This window comes from Syngnathoides biaculeatus, chromosome 3, assembly GCF_019802595.1.
Source record: "Syngnathoides biaculeatus isolate LvHL_M chromosome 3, ASM1980259v1, whole genome shotgun sequence".
NCBI lineage: Eukaryota > Metazoa > Chordata > Actinopteri > Syngnathiformes > Syngnathidae > Syngnathoides > Syngnathoides biaculeatus.
This window is the reverse complement of record NC_084642.1, coordinates 39,159,082-39,174,385: the sequence shown is the minus strand read 5'-3', so window position 1 is coordinate 39,174,385 and position 15,304 is coordinate 39,159,082. Positions and strand designations below refer to the sequence as shown.

Here is a 15,304-nt window from a genome sequence, read left to right as displayed (position 1 = left end):
AGTGAAGACCAAATTCAGTGCATAACCGATCTGGGGGAAAAAGGAATGTACTATATCATATAAAGTGAGAATAATTAGTCAGGTTTTATATATTGTTGCTGTCAGATGGAACCCCCCACTTTGAAAATGACAAAAATGAAAAAATAAATGCACACACAAAACAACTGGAGACACTCCATAGTCAGGGTTGGACAAAGGAATATACTATAATGTAAAATGGAAATGTAAATTCATTTTTCATATAGGGAAGCTGTTAGGTAACCTGAATGACAACTTTTCAGGGACTTAAAAGATGACATAAAAAAAATGGGCATGGGAGCACACATTAAAAGTTAGTAGATGAGGGTTCAGTGTTTCTTCAAATAGCAAAATTATCCACAGATTTCACATTGAAACATCTGTAAATATAATTTTAAAAATCCTACACAATTCTTCCCTCGATTAGTGATTCACATTATCCCGGCTGCAAAACTGACAATCGGCGCATGACCACGTCACCAGTGCTTCCTGATCTGACTCGATTCCTTGAAGATATGGTTTCATCAAACAAACAACGTCCACTATCTGGCATTTTGTGGCCAATTTTTACAAAAAATATCTAAACACATCAAACAAAACAAAAATAATATTATGTACAATCTTCAAGCCTCTGCGTTTGAACCAGAATAAACACACTCGGAACTTGACATGTTGGGCAAGGGAAGTGGTGCTGACGACGAAGAACAACAACAGTCCCAAAATATGGAACTCTGAGTTTTTCCAGACGGACTCATTTTGAAAGATGTGTTTGTGTTCTCTTTGTGACCTAATGCCAACTGTGGTAGAATCAGTGTTGTTGTGAGTTCGAAAAGTTGAAACAAGAAATGGAGCGTATCAGAATAAACTTATATTATATATAACAACACCCATCATAAATATCTTGTTGCTTGTACTGCTTGTACCGGCAACTAATAACCAGTAATGGTCATTTTATCTTCTATTATCGCCCACATAAACAGCGCACAAAACAACTGACCTCTATTCTTCGCCGTTTCTTTTGTCTATCGATATTTCTCTCACGGTTGACTGTTTTTTTTTATGTTCAGAACTAGTATGATAGTTAACTGTTCGAGTTTTCTTCTGTTTGGTGTAAAGATGTGGTGCGATGAAAAATTTAGGGTCCTGTTCCAGAAACCGTTCTTCGAAGTGATCACTGCAGATACATGCAGAATTACTGGGCTGATGAATGAGCCTCACCTCTGGCAGCCACCTCTTTTATTCTGTCAGGTTTACCCTATGGGAAATTAAAGAACGACAAATTCGGGTGCGACTTCTCAGGTTTGTTGCTGTTTGGTGCACAACACGTCGGCATCTTGGCCTAGCTAGAAAGATTTGTCAGGAATGCTAAGCCCCGGTGACGTCACGGGGTCAAGGATGTTTGTTCCGGCTCTGGCTGTGAAAGCTGACAGATATCCAGATATTGCGTGGATTTCAAATCTGTTCTTTATTTTCAATTACTTGCACCTTTTTTTTCAGTTAATGTACAACATATATGTAATAATAATTTTACTTCAGGTTGGAGGGTTTATTGTACATAGAAATTTTGGACAAAGGCCTTCAAATACTGAAATGACATGTACATGTTTCCAAGTACCGCTTTAAGTCTGTATTGCATTTATAGCTTTTGTATATAATCACACTAACATGAACAACAGCTAACATGCCGAAATTATGTTCAGTCGACAAGGGCTAATTTAATATAATATATATAATATAAAAATAGTAATTTTGTTATGGTGTCATCATTAAAATCATGCAAACAGGGCGGGCGACCACCACATCCTTGCAAACCTCATGCACGAACCCAAGAAATGTGGCGTAATGTCAAAAAACTGCCTCCATTCATCACCAAAATATATGCGGACATTTCTACTGAGCGCAGCAGCAGCCTCTGGAAATATTACAATTGGCCCAATATTTTAGATTTATATACATTACATGCCTTCCTTTTCCTCAAATAATCATGGAGAGCAAAACATTATAGTCCATAAAACCAAAAATAGTTGACTGGTTTGTAGTCATATTTTTCAGAGACGTAAGTGGGCATAAATGGGGATGTTCTCATACATTTGGTTAAGATGGGCTGCAGTTTTGGGACATAAACCAACATAACTCTTTTGGCTGGAGTTCCGCTCATTGTTCATCTTTATGACAGCCAGCCAAAGTTCATAACTCTTACACATTTTCACCTACATAAATGCTTTTGCGACATATAGGAAATCTATTGGAATATTTTAGAGGTGCTTGTGGTGTAATCCAGCCACTCACATTTGAAAAATGTATGGGTGTGGTCATCATGCTCACAGATAAAGTTCGGGGTGTGATTAGGGATGGAATCTCAAGACCTTAAAATATCTTACTCGATTAATGTGACATAACTGTAAATTAAAAATAAAATAAATACATAACTAAAATAGAAAACAAAAATTTCAAACTCAGAAATGATCATTTCCAATTTCAACTGAAATGACTAGAACATGATATAAAACAGTATTTAAAAATTTTCATCAATAAAAATTCTTGATCTGACAAACTGTATCTGAAGAAAAGTTAAATGCACTGCCCTGTCAAGGAATAAACACAAACGGTATATACCCACAATGTTTTGAAAATGCTGAAAGTTTAGTTCAACATAATCGGCATTTGTGGCAACAAGATAGCGATACGTTGTAACAAACATTCCTGTCAGTATTCATGATGTAAGCTACCAGGAGAAGATCTATATCTTTCTAAAGCATGCAGAGGGGAAAAGTTTTCAACTTCAAGATAACGTATACCATGGGGAAAATGACCGTTAGAACTTAGATCAAGTCAAAGTAAATCACAATCTCATACTTATTATAGTTAGCAGGGTGGGTGAGCTTTGGGGGGGTGCACGCGCCCATTGCCGCAACAGCTGTAAATGGAAGGCCGGCTTGCTAGAATGCGTCTTCATGTGCGTGCGCTCGACATATTGACCACACCTGAATCAAGCAACAATGTCGAACATGTGGTTTTTTTTTTTTTTTTTTTTTTTGGGGAGGGGGGAGGGCACGTCGTCACATGATCAACCAAAACTGCCGTGATCATAATGTTGATGACTTTCAATGTAAATGCGCTTGCAGTATGTGAAGAAGCTCTGAACATGCGCTTGTGGCATCACTTCCAGACGTGCTCAGTACGGTTAACTTGCATTTCCTTTTTCCGGGTGAATAAGTGATTGTGTAGGAGCAGGCTTGTTTAGTTAACAATGTTTATTAAATAAACACGTAAATTATTATAAATGTCAATACTACACAAAATAAGCGACATCTTTCAATATCTATTTTTTTCTACTCTGAACAAATTTTATGCGCGTGATTTTTCATGCTCGACTGTGCAGATTTGCCAGCGTGAACGCGTTTGTCTAATGTGAGTGACTGGTGTAATCAATATACAAAATTAACATGACAAGAGCCATGCACATACTGTATTCAGAAATGACTCCAAAGAACTTCATGTGGGATAATAAACTTGGCTGACGTGGAAATACTTCCATAAAATCATGAATACCAAGCGGAATGTACTGTTTTCCAGAGGTGTATATGGGCATAAATATGGAGGAATTCTTGATCCAGTCTATACATATTCAGGCGTACATATGTGGAACAAAATCTGCTAAAATTACTTAATGTGGGATGACGTAGCTATCATCTTTCCTCTTGGAGGCATTTCAGCAGTAATTTTTTTTTTTTTTTTTCAAACAAGCCTTCCAGCATGTTTCACAATCACTAGTTTCACTTTGTGTATTAAAAAGAATCTTCCATACTTTCAATATTGGCAAGAATTCCACCCCAAAAAACATAGAATTTGAATGAGGAAATGTCTTTGCCTTCTGCCCTCTCCAACACAGGCTGTGTCAAAAATTTGGTGATTCAAAATCTGTCTGAAAAGCTAATATTTCATTAGGAATCAAGCCTAAAACTACTATTGAGTACATTTGGGAGGATGTTTTTTTTTTTTTTTTTTTGTTTTTTTTTTTGCTGCAGACATGATTTGAAGTCCAGAACTATGGTATAAGTGCCACTGTTTTCAGCATGAACTAGTACCTTTAAGTGGCAGATATTTTTTGCAGATACTCACGCGGGGTGATGTCGCCAGGACGACATGTGAGGACACGTCTATATTTCACCAGTGAAAGCCACGTCCACTCTCTGCTGAGTATTTTCCGCTTTGGTGGTTTACTTAATGTAAGATGTGCATCTCTTGATCGTCAAATGCGTATTCTGGGTGGTCACACTAAAACTGTTTTGTCTTGTTTTGTTTGTTTATGTGCAAAAGGAAGAGAAAGACCAGCAGTGGAACCGTGCCATGGATTACCTTAGTGCTGTTTCTGAACTCAACTACATGACTCAGATTGTCATTATGTTATATGAGGACAACAATAAGGTTCTATTTTGTTTTTAATCATCATCCATGATTACTCAACATCAACAACAGCAAAAATTTAACTCAAGATAATGTGAGCAATATATGGGAACGCTTTGTAATTACCAGGATTTTAGAGTGAACTGGTCATAAAATATGATCTTCAAATCACAAATGCTAATATGTCATTATCACGATAAAATCCATAGGGTGTCCTCATTAGTATCACTTAGTCATCGTGAAAATACTGCTAGAATAATGAAAGTCTCACATGTTATTAATTGTGCCTTCAACAGTTGCACAAATACTTGTACAGTATTTTCAAATGTGTCATTAATTTGCAGTTTTCATTGTAGTAAATAAACTGAACACAATCAATTTGCAAACGGACTTATGTTACTACTAATTTGTGATAACAGCATGCTATTTGGCATGAGTGTTCCCTAAAGCGCAACTAAATTCATTATCGCATTTGTTTTATGAATTGCAATGAGAAGAATTTCTAAGTAAAATACATTAAATATGTGTGAAGTGCTGAATGTGTAAAAATTAAGAACAATATAGTACTGAATTGTTGAGATATACAATGTGTTCCAAAATTATTCGCTCACCTGTCTTGATTCAAATTTAAGTGATATCCTATTCCTAATCTTCACATGTAATCCAAAACTACCTGGTACACAAACCCAATCCATAAAAACAGAGGTAACTGCTTGGCGATATTTCATGCCCATCAGACTACATACCTTCTTTTTTTCCTTTCTGCTTGTCCAGTTAGAGGTCGCCACAGCTTGTCATCTTTTTTCATCTAAGCCTATCTCCTGCAGCTTACTCTCTAACACCCACTGCCCTCATGTCTTCCCTCACAACATCCATCAACCTTCTCTTTGGTCTTCCTCAAGGTCTTTTGCCTGGCAGCTGCATCCTCAGCACCTTTCTACCAATATACTCACTCTCTCACCTCTGGAAACATTACATACAATTGGCCCAATATTTTAAATTTATGGGTCTTACACGAGTTCCTTTTCCTCAAATGATCCTGTCCCTCAAATGAACTCATTTCTAAACCTATTCAATCTGCTCACTCCGAGAGAGAATCTCAACATCTTCATTTCTGCCACCTCCAATTCTGGTTCCTGTTGTTTCTAATCCATACATTATGGCCGTTCTCTTTCTGAACTTTACCCTTCATCCCATCAGATACTCTTCTGTCACACACCAGACATCTTCCGCCAACTGTTCCAACCTGATGGACCCATTTCTTCACTTCCTGACCAAACTCACCATTGCTCTGGATTGTTGACCCCAAGAATTTGAAGTCATCCACCCTCGCTATCGCTTCTCCCTGGAACCTCACTCTTCCCTCTGCCCCCTCTCTTTCACGCACATATATTCTGTTTTACTTGGGCTAATCTTCATTCCTCTCCGTTCCAGGGCATGACTCCATCATCTAATCTTTCCTCCACCTGCTCCCTGCTTTCATATCACATCTGCGAACATCATGGTCCAGAGGATTCCAGTCTAACCTCGTCTGTCAGCCTATCCATTACCACAGCAAACCGGAAGGGGCTCAGAGCTGATCCCTGATGCAGTCTCACGTCTACCTTAAATTCTTCTGTCACACCTAGGGCAGGGGCTCAGAGCTGATCCCTGATGCAGTCCCACCTCTACCTTAAATTCTTCTGTCACACCTAAAACACAATGTAGCTCCTTCTGACCTTTTCTGTACTTTTCCACTACCATCCTCAAGGCAAATAATGCATCTGTGGTACTCTTTCTTGGCATGAAACCATACTGTTGCTCGCAGGTACTTACTTCTGTCCTGAGTCTAATCTCCACTACTCTTTCACATAACTTCATTGTGTGGCTCATCAACTTTATTCCTCTACAAACCCTATAGCTCTGCAAATCACCTTTGCTCTTAAAAATGGGAACTAGCACACTTTTCCTCCATTCTTCAGGCATATTCTTCACAGTTGCCTCTTCTTCTATTCCTTCTCCCTCATTTTCTTCATTCATCATCTTCTCAAAGTATTCTTTCCATCTATTTTCAAAGTATTCTTTCCTTCTATTTAGCACATTACCGGCACCAGGCAACACATTTCCATCTCTATCCTTAAACCCCTTACCGGCTACACATCCTTCCCTTCTCTATTCCTCTGTCTGGTTAACCTGTAGAGATCCTTTTCTCCTTCTTTCGTGTCCAACCTGGTCTAGCCTCCGCCACCTTTGCCTTTGCCCTACGTTGCATCTCGATGTATTCCTTTCGACTCTCCTCAGTCCTGTGTGTCCCACTTTTTTGCTAATCTCTTTCCTTATGTGGATTCCTGTATTTTGGGGTTCCACAATTAAGTTTCCTTCTCCCCTTTCCTACCATAAGACACACCATGTACTCTCCTGCCTGTCTCTCTGATTACCATGGCTGTAGTAGTCCAGTCTTTCGGGAGCTCTTCATGTCCATCGAGAACCTGTCTCATCTCCCTCCGAAAGGCCGCATGACATTTTTCCTTTGTCAGCTTCCACCACATGGTTCTCTGCTCTACCTTTGTTATCTTAATCTTCCTTCCCACTACCAGAGTCAGCCTTCACACTAGCATCCTATGCTGTCGAGCTACACTCTCCCCTTCACCAACATGTCCATTACAATCTGCACCAATCAAAATTCTGTCTGGGATGCTCAGAACTACGTCATCTAGTTTCTTCCAGAATTTCTCTTTCACCTTTAGGTCACATCCTACCTGTGAGGGATAGCCGCTAATCAGATTATTCATAACACCCTCAATTTCAAATTTCTGCCTCATTACTCAATCTGATACGCTTTTCACCTCCAAGACATTCTTAGCCAGCTCTTCTTTGAAAATAACCCCTACTACATTTCTCCTCTCATTTACTCCATGGTAAAATAATTTAAAGCCAGCTCCTAAACTTTTCGCCTAACTACCTTTCCACTTGCTCTCTTGGATGCACAATATAGAGTGAAGAAAATGAGTATTTGAACACGCTGCTATATTGCAAGTTCTCCCACTTAGAAATCATGGAGGGGTCTTAAATTGTCATCGGATGTGCATTTCCACTGTGAGAGAGATAATCTAAAAATAAAAATCCGGAAGGCTGCAAGCTGCAAATAAGTTTTTGAACACCTGTCTGTCAGCTAGAATTCTGTACCTCAAAGACCTATTAGTCCACTTTTTAAAGTCCACTTCCACTCCATGTATTATCCTGAGTCAGATGCACCTGTGTGAGGTCATTAGCTGCATAAAGACACCTGTCCCCCCCATACAACCAGTAAGACTCATACCTGTAACATGGCCAAGATCATCAAGCTGTCCAAAGACACCAGAGACGAATTTGTACAACTCCACACGGCTGCAAATGGCTACGGAGAAATTGCCAAGCAGCTTGGTGAAAAAAGTTCCACTGTTGCAGCAATCATTAGAAAATGGAAGAAGCTAAACATGACGGTCAATCTCAGTCGGAGTGGAGCCCCATGCAAGATATTACCTTGTAGGGTCTCAGTGATCGTTAGAAAGGTGAGGAATCAGCCCAGGACTACGCGACAGGACTTGGTCAATGACCTGAAAAGAGCTAGGACCACAGTTTCTAAGTTACTGTTGGTAATACACTAAGTAAGACGTCATGGTTTGAAATCATTCATGGCACGGAAAGTTCCCCTGCTTAAACCAGTACATGTCCAGGCCCGTCTTAAGTTTGCCAATGGCCATTTGGATGATACAGAGGAGTCATGGGAGAAAGGTTTGTGATCATATGAGACCAAAATTGAACTCTTTGGTCATAATTCCACTAACCGTGTTAGGACGAAGACGAATGATGAGTTCCATCCGAAGAACACCATCCCTACTGTGAAGCATATGGGTGGTAGCATCTTGCTTTGGGGGTGTTTTTCTGCACATTGGACAGGACGACTGCACTGTATTAAGGAGAGGATGACCGCGGCCATGTATTGTGAGATTTTGGGGAATAACCTTTTTCCCTCAGTCAGAGCATTGGAGATAGGTCGTGGCTGGGTCTTTCAATATGATAATGACCCGAAGCAAACAGCCAGGAAAACCAAGGAGTGGCTTCGTAAAAAGCATATCAAGGTTCTGGCGTGGCCTAGCCAGTCTCCAGACCTAAACCCAATAGAAAATCTTTGGAGGGAGCTGAAACTCCGTGTTTCTCAGCAATAGAAAATTTAGAAATATAATAATAATAATAATAAGCATTTTTCAGCGACAGCCCAGAAACCTATTTGATTTAGAGAAGATCTGTGTGGAGGAGTAGGCCAAAATCCCTCCTGCAGTGTGTCCAAACCTGGTGAACAACTACAGGAAACGTTTCACCTCTGTAATTGCAAACAAAGGCTACTGTACCAAATATTAACATTGGCTTGCTCGGGTATTCAAATACTTAGTTGCAGCTGTATCACACAAATAAATCATTAAAAAAAGCATGCATTGTGACTTCTGGATTTTTCTTTTTGCATTATTTCTCTCTCAGTGGACATGCACCTATGATGAAAATTTCAGACCCCTCCATGATTTCTGTGTGGGAGAACTTGCAATATAGCAGGGTGTTCAAATACTTATTTTCTTCACTGTCGCAACCTTTTTCTTCATCATGTCAACCAACCACTGAGCTTTTTCTTTCATAGTCCCAACATTCAAAGTCCCTACACTCAGTTATAGTCTCTGTGTATTCCTCTTTCTTCTCCCGACAAATGTAGTTTCCTCCTCTTCTTTGTCTTTGACCCACAGTAGCTGAATTTCCACCGACACTCTGCAGATTAACATTGCTGGGGTCGGGTGTTGTTAACCCGGGGAACCACTGATCCGGTATTCTTTAGATGAACGCTCATATTTGTTTGGCACAGTTTTACACCAGATGCCCTTCCTGATGCAACCCTCTCCATTTATCCGGGCTTTGGACCAGTCTACAGATTGCACTGGCTTTTGCGCCCATACGGATGCATTCATCAGACTCCATACCACTTGTAGTAATCTTTTTTTTTTTTTTAATTGGCCTGTCTTTTTTATGTAAAAAAATCAAACAGATTATCAACCAACAACTAACCAATCACTTGGACTTTTAGTTAGCTGGTGTAGCCCATAATTGACATAATTGATTGTGTTTTAGATGATCATACCCCAATTTATGACCCATTCATACAGGAATCAAAAGGGTTCACAAATGTTTTCCTCCCAGTGTAATTTTGTTTTCTTTCACAAACACAACATGTAAACTTGATATTGCAGGGTGGCAAAAATATGTGAACCTTTAGATTTAAAGTGGTTGATTGGTAAACTCGACCTGCACAGTATACTGTATGTAGAAATTAAGGTAATTCACATTCATAGGTTCACATAGTTTTTCCTCTAACTGTGCATGAAGAGATTAGGTGAGGCTCTTACTCTTTACCGCAGATTTTAAAAACCAAAAAGAAATGTAATGTTATACTCCAGTATGATTGCAAGATTATACATGGGACCTTTTTTTCTTGAAAGGATCTCTCATCAGAGGAACGTTTCCATGTGGAGCTTCACTTTAGCCCAGGAGTAAAAGGTGTTGAGGAAGAAGAGAATGCACCCACTGGCTTTGGATTCAGGCCAGCCTCTGCAGAGGTAGCACGACAGGTACGGCACAAAGAAGCCTTCCAACTAAAGTAAATGTGGTAATTTACAGGGAATGTCATGTGGACGCTTTTTGCTTCTTATTTAGAATGGGCAAAAACAGGCAGACCCAGGAAGCCTGGAGGACCTCTCACGTGATGAGACAGACAGAGCTGTCCAGCTGTCTGAGCCCATCACCATTCAGAGAAGATCACCGCTTATACGTAACCATAAAACTGGTTCCATGGAGGTTTGTTGGTGAAAGACTAATTCATAATAATCACACAAGTGTCCTCTTTGCTGGATAAACTTGCATATTAGTATTGTATTAGCATAGAGACAGAATTGTGGCAAAGTTTGCTCAAACACTATCGGGACTCAAAGATCAAAAGAAATGAGATGCTCTGATCTTATTGCGGTACAGTGGTTCAGCCTGAAAACGTTGTCCTCACAGTCCTGAGGTCCAGTGCTCAATCCCAGATCCGCCAGTATGGAGTATGCATTTTCTCCCCGTGCCTGTGTGCTTTTTCTCTGGGCACTCCGATTTCCTCCTCTGAATCCGCAATAGGTGATCTGCGAAGTAGAGAGAGTTTGCTGTATATATATATAAAATTTGCAGCCTTGCCTCCCATGTGCGCTTCTGCTTTCTTCCCTGTCGTTTGTGCACTGTGGGCGCAATGCACGAGTGGGCCTCGGAGTTGTTGTAGGCAGCCAGACCAAACTGAAGTTCTGTCACTTCTCAAGAGTTTCTATCTGTGTCGAGCACAAACCTATGACTGTATCTGCATCAGAGCAGACTGATTACCTGACAATGAACTATTGCAATAAACGCAAATTTTAAGTAGGACTCCTTATATTGTTTTGTTTTCAAACCTTTTTAGTAAATGGAATGAACTGAATTATTTTATGATATAATCTGTCCTTTGAGCTCTGCTGCCGTCAGCCCACAAAGACCGAAAACTGAAGCGTTCAGAAGCTGGAGGTGGCGGCCGCTGGTCAAGCCCCACCGGAGGAGAAGCAGAAGGTGGCGGCCGCTGGTCAAGCCCCACCGGAGGAGAAGCAGAAGGTGGCGGCCACTGGTCGAGCACCACCGGAGAAAAAGCATTCCAAAGCAAAAAAAAATGCATTACTTCATAGAATCCTTCCATCCATTTTCTACCGCTTTTCTGGTCAGGTTACGGGGGAAGCTTCAGCAGGGATACCCAGACTTCCCTTTCCCCAGCCACTTCTAACAGCTCTTTCGTAAGGATCCCGAGGCGTTTCCAATCCATCTGAGAGACATAGTCTATCCAGCATGTCCTGGGTCCTCCCCGGAGTGTCTTTCCGGTGGGACATGACCGGAACACCTCACCGGGGAGGCGTCCAGACGGATCCGAATCAGATGCCTCAGCCACCTCATCTGGCTCCTCTCAATGCGGAGGAGCACCGACGCGATACTGAGCCCCTAACGGATGACCAAGCTTGTCACCCTATCTCTAAGGGAGAGCCCGGACACCCTGCGGCGGAAACTCATTTCGGCTGTTTGTATCCGGGATCTCATTCTTTCGGTCACGACCCACAGCTCGTGCCGATAGGTGTGGGTAGGAACATACTGTAGATCGACTGGTAAATTGAGAGCTTCGCCTTTCGAATTACCTCCCTCTTTACCACAACGGACCGATACAAAGTCTGCATCACTGGAGACCCTGTACTGATCCTTCTGTCGATTTCCCGCTCCATTCTTCCCTCACTCGTGCACAAGACCCCAAGATACTTGAACTTTTCCACTTGGAGCAGGATCTCATCCCCGACCGGAGAGGACACGCCACCCTTTTCCGACTGTGGACCATGGTCTCATATTTGGAGGTGCTGATTCTCATCCCAGCTGCTTCACATTCGATTGCTGACCGCTCCAGTGAGAGTTGGAGATCACGGCTTAATGAAGCCAACGGAACCACATCATCTCCAAAGAGCATAGATGCGATGCTGAGGCCACCAAACCGGACACCCTCTACGCCTTGGCTGCACTGAGGGATTCTATCTTTAAAAGTTATGAACAGAATCAGTGACAAAGGGCAGCCTTGGCGGAGTCCAACTCTCACCGGAAACGAGTCCGACTTATTGCCGGCAATCTGGACAAAACTCTGACAACAGTTGTACAGGGACCAAACAGCTCGTATCAGGGGGTTTGGTACCCAATACTCCCGTAGAACCCATCACAGACTCCCCAAGAGACACAATCGAATGCCTCCTCCAAGTCCACAAAACACATGTAGACTGGTTGGGTGAACTCCCATGCACCCTTGAGGATTCTGCCGAGGGTGTAGAGCTGGTCCGCTGTTCCATGGCCAGGACAAAAACCACATTGCTCCTCCTGAATCCGAGATTCGGCTTCCCGACGGACCTTCCTCTGCAGTACCCTGTATAGATCTTACCATGGAGGCTGATGCGTGTGATCCCCCTATAGTTGGAACACACCCTCCAGTCACCCTTCTTAAAAAGGGGGACCACCACCCCAATCTATCAATTCAGATGCACTGTCCCTGATGTCCATGCGATGTTGCAGAGTCGTGTCAACCAGGAGAGCCCCACAACATCCAGAGCCTTTAGAAACTCTGGACAAATCTCACCTACCCCCTCAGTGACTTCTAGCCCAGAGATTGAAGAGTTCACTTCAGAGAACCCAGACTCAGCTTCCTCATGGGAAGGCATGTGAGTGGAATTGAGGAGGGCTTTGTATTCACCCACCGACTCATAACATCCCGAGTTGAGGTCAGCAGTGCCTCATCCCCACTATACACAGTGTTGACGGTGCTTCCCTCTCCTGAGACGCCGGATGGTGGACGAGAATTTCCTCGAATTTTCTCCATGAAATAACCGAACTCCTCCCACGCCCTGTTTTTTGCCTCAGTGACCACCGAACCTGCATTCCGCTTGGCCAGTCAGTACCAGTCAGCTGCCTTCGGTGTCCCACAGTCCAAAAATGCCCAATAGGACTCCTTCTTCAGCTTGACGGCATCCCCCACAGTTGGTGTCCACCATCGTGTTCGCAGGTTGCCGCCACGACAGGCACCGAGCACCTTACGCCCACAGCTCCAGTCGGCCGCCTCAGCAATGGAGGTGCGGAACATCGTCCACTTGGACTCAATGTCCCCGCCTCTTCTGGTACGTGAGCAAAGTTCTTTCGGAGGTGGGAGTTGAAATTCCTTCTGACAGGGCAATCTGCCAGCCATTCCCAGCAGACCCTTACAATACATTTGGGCCTGCCACGTCGGACCGGCATCTTCCCCAACCATAGGGCCTAACTCACCACCAGATTGTGATCAGTTGACAGCTCTGCTCCTCTCTTCAGCAGAGTGTCCAAGACATGTGGTCGCAAGTCCGGTGACACGACCACAAAGTCGATCATCGAACTGGAACCTGGGGTGTCCCGGTGCCAGGTAAACACGTGGACCTTCCACCACGATAAGGTGACGGCTTGAGGAGGGGAACTGAATAGCATATGTCATGAAAATGAAAACATGGCCGAAATCTGTATTTTTTCAGAAAGTTAATTTCTAACATTTAACATTTTTTGTCAGACAGCTGTCAATCAAGACAATTCCCTTTTTTTTGAGGGGGGGGCTGCCTCGCCTCAAATTTGAAGCTGTCATTCATGACTGCAATGTTATATTGAATTTCCTTAAGCTTAAAAACAATTTTCCTCAATTCCAGGTTCTGGCAGAGACTTCATCCTCAAAAGTCGGGAGTTATCGGCTCTTCTCGTTTTGCTCTCGTCAATCGCCAGACATTAAACAAAGTGGTTTAGGTAAGTATGACAAAACTCTAAAGATGCATGGATTTAGACGATGACGATTTATGTTCCATAGTGCTGCAAAACAGGAATTACCGCTGGTTTGATCAGTCATATTTTAGTTGTCTGTTGTTATCTGTCATCTCTTTGGAAATCATTGCTTTAGACAACAGACCAAAACATTACTTCTGATACAGTAAATAGTTTGGGCAACAGTTAGTACAATACCTTCAGTAAGACTATCCTTAGAAGATGTGTGAGCCCAGACAAATTAAAATGGCTGTGCCCTCCCTGCTTGTCACACAAACTCAGCCAAGTACAGTGAAGAAAATAAGTATTTGAACAACCTGCTTTATTGTAAATTCTCCCACTTAAAAATCATGGAGGGGTCTGAAATTTTCATCATAAGTGCATGTCCACTGTGAGAGAAATAATCTAAAAAGAAAAATCCAGAAATCACAATGTATGATTTTTTTAACCATTTATTTGTGTGATTCAGCTGCAAATAAGTATTTCAACACCTGAGAAAACCAACCTTAATATTTGGTACAGTAGCCTTTGTTTGCAATTACAGAGGTCAAACGTTTCCTGGAATTGTTCACCAGGTTTGCACACACAGTAGGAGGGATTTTGGCCCACTCCTCCACACAGAGCTTCTCTAAATCAAATAGGTTTCTGGGCTGCCGCTGAAAAATGCTTATTATTATTATTATTATATTTCTAAATTTTCTATTGGGTTTAGGTCTGGAGACTGGCTAGACCACACCAGAACCTTGATATTCTTCTTACAGAGCCACTCATTGGTTTTCCTGGCTGTGTGCTTCGGGTCATTCTCATGTTGAAAGACCCAGCCACGACCCAGCTTCAATGCTCTGACTGAACGAAAGAGGTTGTTCCCCAAAATCTCACAATACATGACCGCCATCATCCTGTCCTTAATACAGTGCAGTTGTCCTGTCCAATGTGCAGAAAACACCCCCAAAGCATGATGCTAGCACCCCCATGCTTCACAGTAGGGATGGTGTTCTTGGGATGGAACTCATCATTCATCTTCCTCCAAACACGGTTTGTGGAATTATGACCAAAAAGTTCCATTTTGGTCTCATCTGACCACAAAACTTTCTCCCATGACTCCTCTGTATCATTCAAATGGTCATTGCCAAACCATGACGTCTTAGTGTATTACCAACAGTCACCTTGGAAACGGTGGTCCCAGCTCTTTTCAGGTCCTTGACAAAGTCCAGTCGTGTAGTCCTGGGCTGATTCCTCACCTTTCTAAGGATCATTGAGACCCAACAAAGCGACATCTTGCATGGGGCTCCACTCTGATTGAGATTTACTGTCATGTTTAGCTTCTTCCACTTTCTAATGATTGCTCCAACAGTGGACCTTTTTTCACCAAGCTGCTTGGCATTTTCTCAATAGCCTTTTCCCGCTGTGTGGAGTTGTACAATTTGGTCTCTGGTGTTTTTGGACAGCTCTTTGGTTTTGGCCATGTTAC

At 42.2% G+C, this 15,304-nt stretch overlaps 1 protein-coding gene across 4 annotated transcripts in view; it reads left to right on the top strand.

Annotated features, from left to right (window-relative positions):
* Positions 1 to 15,304, top strand: part of ppip5k1a (diphosphoinositol pentakisphosphate kinase 1a) — a 182,785-nt gene that overhangs the window by 132,033 nt on the left and 35,448 nt on the right. For all 4 annotated transcript variants that reach the window (XM_061815774.1, XM_061815773.1, XM_061815772.1 and 1 more), the window contains exons 21-25: positions 4,133 to 4,247; positions 4,339 to 4,446; positions 9,927 to 10,055; positions 10,141 to 10,281; positions 13,725 to 13,818. In XM_061815774.1, the coding sequence (XP_061671758.1) occupies positions 4,133 to 4,247; positions 4,339 to 4,446; positions 9,927 to 10,055; positions 10,141 to 10,281; positions 13,725 to 13,818 (587 nt within the window). The remainder of the gene's footprint in view (positions 1 to 4,132; positions 4,248 to 4,338; positions 4,447 to 9,926; positions 10,056 to 10,140; positions 10,282 to 13,724; positions 13,819 to 15,304) is intronic.